General features: G+C 45.8%; 1 protein-coding gene across 2 annotated transcripts; it reads right to left on the bottom strand.

Moving 5' to 3' along the window:
• Window positions 1–3,604: 3,604 nt before the first annotated feature.
• Window positions 3,605–5,837, bottom strand: LOC122044427 (type IV inositol polyphosphate 5-phosphatase 6-like). Of its 2 annotated transcripts, none has more exons than XM_042604907.1 (7): window positions 5,444–5,837; window positions 5,236–5,349; window positions 4,872–5,139; window positions 4,613–4,800; window positions 4,438–4,537; window positions 4,219–4,367; window positions 3,605–4,136 (listed from the first exon to the last, which is right to left on the bottom strand). In XM_042604907.1, the coding sequence occupies exons 1-7, from the start codon at window positions 5,572–5,574 to the stop codon at window positions 3,827–3,829; spliced, it is 1,260 nt and encodes a 419-aa protein (XP_042460841.1). In that variant the 5' UTR covers window positions 5,575–5,837; the 3' UTR covers window positions 3,605–3,826. The 2 variants fall into 2 exon arrangements, with proteins under 2 accessions (XP_042460841.1, XP_042460842.1); XM_042604908.1 differs by having other exon boundaries at window positions 4,219–4,361.
• Between the last annotated feature and the right edge of the window lie 871 nt (window positions 5,838–6,708).

Here is a 6,708-nt window from a genome sequence, read left to right as displayed (position 1 = left end):
AGCAGAAGACGCAGCTAGCGAGAAGGACAGCACACGGTGCGTCTGAGGGATGAGGTAATGCGGAAGAGTACCCCGATGGACGAGAAGGAAGCGTGGGTGGTTCCGAGGGATGAAAACCGGAGCGGAAGATTACTCGGGGAGCAAGAGACGCAACTAGCGAGAAGGTCGGCACGGGGTGCGACCAAGGGACGAAGACTGTGGATGAGTACACTGGTGGACGAGAAGGAAGCACGCAGCGATTCCGAGGGACGAGAAGCCGGAGCGGAAGGCTGCTCGAGAAGACCGGAACTTGGGTTCGGGTGAGCCTTTTTCTGGATGGCAGAGATCACACAAGTGAGCGGATCTGGAGGAGAAGAACCAGACCGAGGCGGGACTGAACCAGAGAAGAGGTCCTGGATGAAAAAGTCAACATATGTTGACTTTGGGCTCCGGGACACCTGGAGCAGTCCGAGGCGCCCGGAGCCCTCCGGGGCGCCCGGACCAGACTTTTGACCAAGATCGAGATTTAACTCGATCTGATCATTGGGGGATAAAGTTTATCCCCCCCAGGGCACCCGGAACCCCTTCGGGGCGCCCCGACCAAGGCTATAAATATAGTCTTGGTCCAGAAGCTTTTCAACGAACTCAGAATTGTAAATCCAACGCTTGTATGCTTTAGAGTTTTAGTTGAGCTTCTTTATTTTTGTGCGTCAACGTTGTAAGAGGCTTCTCCGCCTGAAGGAGATTGATATTGGACTTAATCTTCCTTGGATTAACAACCACATCGGTTGTAACCAAGTAAACACTGGTGCCTCTTATTTTATGCTTTTAATTTACTGCTTAATCTATTTATGCAAGTGTTAGCTTAAAGAGTTCGAGGAAGGGTTGTCTTATTTTTACAGGATATCCAACCCCCCTTCTAAGTCGGCCGCAACGGTCCTACAGATGCTAGCTCCAACCATTTCTTGTACTTCGGTCGACGGTTAGTCCTTCTGAAATGACCTTGCTTTGATACCAATTGTTGGTCCCCTGGCGGCTGGCTAGAGGGGGTGAATAGCCTAAAATAAAAAACAGAAATACTACTCTCGAACTTTTACAGTTTTATTAAAATAAATACTTGCATAGAAGGAATTAAGAAACTAATTAAAGAGAAAGAGACACAGATCTTTTACTTGGTTTATAATCAGGTGATTGCTAATCCAAGACGTTGAAAAATTCTCTAAAATCTCTTTCAGGTGGAGAAACCTCTTACAACAGTCAAAGCTCACAATTACAAGACTAAACTCAAGGTAGAGCGTTTACAAGTGTTCTTCTCTGTATTTTTTAGCGTTGTTTAATTTTTGGGATCAGGGCTATATTTATAGCCCTGATCGGGGCGCTTGGAAGGGTTCCCGACACCTGTACATGGATAGAATTTTATCCACGTCGCACCAGATCATGACAGTGCGTGTTTCGATAAACTTTCAGTTCCACACCCAGATGGTGCCAATACAGCCCTTGGGGCGAGGCGCCCCGAGGACTCCCAGACCATGAGTTAACATCCTATTGACTTTTTGGTCTGGGCTCTTATTCCGATTTCGCTCGCTTGGGTGATTTCGGCCATCCCGAATAGGATTCATTCGAACCCATCTTCCAGTCTTCTTGAGCAACCTTCCGCTTAGATTTCTCGTCATTCGGAAACGCCACGCACTTTCTTCTCCTCCGCCAACGTACTCTTTTGCAGCACCTCGTCCCTCGAATGCACCGAGCTTGTCTTCTCGCTAGTTGCGTTTTTCACTCGACTTTTTGTATTCCTAAGTTCTTGTACACTTAAACACAGGATATCAAAACATAATAGGGCATAACTTGACTTAGTTTGATCACATCAAAACTACCATAAGGTACTTACAGCTCAACCCATCACTTCTCACGACCATAGCTCCCAATCTATTCCCGGTCGGTCTAAGCATCGACCGGACCAAAGCTCATCCCATCATTTTTCATATGTACAACTCTCAATATGCTCTTGATCGGCCCAAACGCCGCCCGGACCCCAAGGCTTAACACCTCAATTTTCATGGGCACAACTCTCAGTCTGCTCCTAGTTAATCCAAGTGTCGACCGGACCTCCAGCGCTCAACCCTTCATTTCTCATGGGTATAACTTCCAGTCTCCTCTTGGGCGACACAAGCGCTAACCAGACCCTCAAGGTTCAACCCATCTCTTTCTATGGGTACAACTCTCAGTCTCCTCCCTGGCGGCCCAAGCGCCAACCGAACCCGTAGGGCTTAACCCCTCACTTCTCATGGGCATAACTCCCAATCTTCTCTTGATCGACCCAAGTATCAACCAGATCCCCAAGGCTTAGTCACTCACTTCTCATGGGCGTAGCTCCTAGTCTTCTCCCAATTGGGGCAAGCGTTGACTAGACCCGTAGGACTCAACCCATCACTTTTTATGGGCACAACTCTCAATCTCCTCTCGGGCGGCTCAAGCGTCGGTCAAATCCCAAGGCTCAATCCATCACTTCTCATGGCCACAACTCTCAGTTTGTTCCCGGTCGACCCAAGAGCCGGTCTGACCCCAAGACTCAACTCATCACTTATCATGGGCACAACTCTCAATTTACTCCCGATTGACCCAAGTGCCGGTCGGACCCTAAGGGTTTAGCCCCTTACTTCTCATGAGCACAACTCTCAGTCTGCTCCCGGTCAGTTCAAGCGCCGGCTGGAACCCCAGGCTCAACCCATCACTTTTCATGGGCACAACTCCCAGTCTATTTTCGATCGGCACAAGCACCGACCGGATCCCCGGGGCTAGCCTCTCACTTCTCATGGGTACAGCATCCAGTCTGCTCCCGGTTAACCCCAGTGCTGGTCTGGCTATCACCAGGGGACAACGTTGTCAAGGAATCGTAACAATTTGTCAGAAAATAATGACTATTTGTCAGAAAATATTCCGATACTCTGCCACATATAAGTTATGGAACCTTCCTCTACCCAATGGAAGTCTGTCGTACATCCTTCATCACCTGACATTCTCTGACGCCACATTATCACGGAGGTTATAAGAGATAGTATATAAAGAGGTCATATTTGTTGGCTAAGTACGCGCGCACATACGCATCTACTACAGTTCTACTGGCCATCTTCTTCTCCACTTTTCGCTCGGTCGCCATATTGACTTGAGTGTCATAGTGCTTGTGCCAGGGGCCCCTTCCTTGGTTCTCGTCCTAATGCTCCCGTGCGATCTCTCGGTACCATCTTCGATCGTCTCCCCCTGCTCCGCTCAAAGACCTAAAGCTTACCATACATTTTCAGGTCCTAGAGCCTAGTCCTCCCTCTGTCAACGCTCCTGCCCTCGTCCCCGTCTGACTGAGCTCTCGGACATGATCAACCTGCTTTGTCAAGAATCAAAAACTCATGAAGAACTAACACTAGTTGGGACGGTTGATCTGCTAAAGGAAAAGGTTCCATGTCAAGAGTCCCCTTTTCCCTTCTTCTATTGTTAATTTGCTAGATTGCTCTATAATAATCTTATGATAGAGAGCCGTTTCTTAGAAGCAATGTTCTAATGAAGCCATCACTCTCCAGCTCAGGCTCACAGCTTCCTCCAATAAAGTTCTCTATTCTCTGCCAGCGTTCAACTCTCTTAATTTGGTGGATGATGAGACTTTAAATTGGAAAGAATCTCTGGTTATGATTCCTGATATCACTGATTGATTATGAGGTGTTGGTTGTCTGCAATGGATCAAGGTTTGAATGCTTGGATGATAAAGAAGCAGCTGTGGTCATTCTGTTTATTTATGATTTCGTGTGTAATGTTGCGAGAATTAATAGGCTTTCAAAGAGGTAACAGACGAGATCTGTCAGCTTCTTGTTCTTGAACAGAGCAGCAGCTCCTCCGCCTGCACTCTCGTCCATGACGACGACGACGAGGAGGAGGAGGAGCTTCTACTCTTGGAATTCCTGTCACCACCATCGCCCATGGCAGCAGCCGTTTTCCCAACACCGACCTTGCTTCCTCTGCATTCACCGGCCGCTGCTACCTCCGGCTGTTCATAATTCATCTGCAACGAAAAGAAGGAATAAACCGGGCGGTGGTCGGAAAACTGCGATTCTCCTCGTCCGTACAACACTTGCTTCATCCCCTTCCCTCTCCACAAGATACGATCGCACCTAGAATGCATTAAACCCATCCATTTTCACATCAGTGCAAAAGCATTTGGTCACGAACAGAATTGCATTAGATCTTGATTACCAAGCCGGAGTGCGCCTCTTTCCTCTTGATTTGGCAGGTTTGATCGTGTAAACATCTGAATTAGTAAGGTATTTGTAGGTTGGCATGAATTCTATCGGCCCTTCTTCAAATCCCGAAAAAACGCGGCCAGCTCTCTTCTCAATCTGAAGCTGAAAGGGTTGCTCATGGATTAAACCATTATCTTCGTTGATAAACATTCATATATTGTCGATTCCAGACCTGATCTTTCTCTAGCAACGCTCGCCAGTCATTCTTCTGCAACAGTTGGCGAGTATCACCGGCCAACCTGTAATTGAGATCTCCCAACCATACGATCTTACTGCATGCGGTTCAAGGATCGTTTAGCTTACCACTAGCAATCAATTGGCTCATGAACATTGTGACGGAGGCTTACTCGTGCTCCAGAATCGTCTCCGGCGAGCAATTTTCTCTGGTAGGAGGAAATCGCGTCCTTTTCATGATCTCTATGACGTCCAGGTTCCTCCTGAGCTCGTCGCCGTCCTTCTCTCCTGACGCCAGATGGGTGCAAACGAAGCAGAGCGTCGTCGTCCGCTGGAGCGTTATGCTGATCGAGATCGACCCCTGCTTCAGGAAACATTTCAGCGAACACATTGCCGGCGTGGAGAAGAGGAAGGAGGTGCGGGGAGTTCAACCTTGTTTCCCGTGCAGCCCATGATGCCCCTCCGCACGCAGGAAACCTTGACGTCGGAGACTAGCGGCGCGAGGCCGGCTCGCACCCACACGCACAGGAACACGCCCACCATCTGCTTGCTGGCGGCAAGGCGGTACGCGGCGGAGTCCGGCGCCTCCTCGTGGGTGGAGTTCAGTGCCTGGTCAACCAGACTAAGCCACCTGCGCGCCGGGCCAGTGTCCTCCGCCCCCAGCACGTTTCCGGCGCTTAACCGGACGATTTCCTGAAACCTGTTCGTCACAATGTCTCAGTGAGTTTGTGCAGCCATTTTACTTTTACAACTAGGAAGTTCTTCAGCAGTCTTTCTCCTGGATCACGTGCACTACCCGAGTACAAACATGTCGGCCGGAGAAGGCGTGGGCATGAGCCAATCTCCCAGGTGGAACATCCCTGGGCCTCCCGGAGTCCTCCCGGCCACATTCCACGTCCCCACGAACAGCCTGCCGCATGCACGCACTGTGCAGTTACTGATCTTACGAAGGGAAGTAGCTTCAAGAGTTGTTCTAAGAATTAAGCTTCAAATTTTTGAAGTACGTGAGGTTATCAATCGGAGCAGGGGCAGTAGCAGCAGCTGCCGAGTTGGTTTCCAGTGGGCTCTCGAGTTCCGATATCTCACCGGAGAAGTCGTCGGAAAGGAATCCGCCATTGCAGTCGGTGTAACTCATCTGGCTTAATTAAGAGGACTTAATTTTGTTAACGATATAGAAAATAAGGATAAGGAAGCCTCACCGAGCTTGATTATACGAAAAAGGTTTCTCAATGTTTATCACCGCGACCACCTGAGAGAAAGAGGAAGAAGGCCAGCATAGGCAGAGGTGTGGCTTTTATGCAGCAGAAAGGTTGACGACGATGTCATGAAAACATGTGAAACCAGATCGCATCCAATCTGTATCGGTTCGGTCACATACAAATTTTCTACCGATCATAAATCAGGTTCGTGAAAGTCAGTGGATTTGGCAAGGATTATAATAAGCAGAAGAAGAAGCACGTTGGTTCTCTGTCTTAATTCTGTTCTTGCGTAACTCTGTTCAAGGAAAAGAGGCCAGGAAAGCTACAAAATAGACGTGTCAATTAATTTGGAAAGGTCGAAATAAGAATATTATAAAAAATATTCTAATCATCCGAATCAAACGCAATTCGAAAATTTTAAATTCGAATTTGAAACCGAATTGTATAACCGGACCAACCTTTAATTTTTTTTATTATTTTCCCTGCAATTATTCATTTTAATCTTAATATTTTATCATTATCATAATAATATTCTACTATTATATAAAACATCTTAATTTTAAAAATATAATTTAATTTAATTCTAAAAAAAAATCCTAAACTTTAAATTTAAATCAATCTGAATCTAATTCATCCTAACACAATTCAAAAACCTACAATCTAAATCTAACAACTCCAGATGTTAATCTATATTTTTAAAATCGATTCGGATTGGATTGACATATAGATTTATTTTTACACTTTTTAACAAAAAGTATAAATAAAGATGGTAATTTGTGCTTTATGATGTCATGTCATCATAAATGCATGTGATCATTTGGGTCACTGGATTTTTTTTTAAAATAATTTTTCATAAAGTATAAAATTAGAAAAGATAAAGGTATACACATATATAAATGGTCATTATTTTACCCTTGTTTAGTGTAATTTTTTTAATGTACGTTAAAGAGAAAGAAGAGAGAACGTTTCTATCAATTATCAAATATTAAAAGGAAGAGGAGAGATTATTAGCGTAATACTTAATCAAATGGTCAAATTTAATTTTAAAATTTTAATATTTTGAAAAAAGA

The sequence above is a fragment of the Zingiber officinale genome, chromosome 2A (assembly GCF_018446385.1).
Source record: "Zingiber officinale cultivar Zhangliang chromosome 2A, Zo_v1.1, whole genome shotgun sequence".
Classification (NCBI taxonomy): domain Eukaryota; kingdom Viridiplantae; phylum Streptophyta; class Magnoliopsida; order Zingiberales; family Zingiberaceae; genus Zingiber; species Zingiber officinale.
This window is presented reverse-complemented; position numbering and strand designations above follow the sequence as displayed.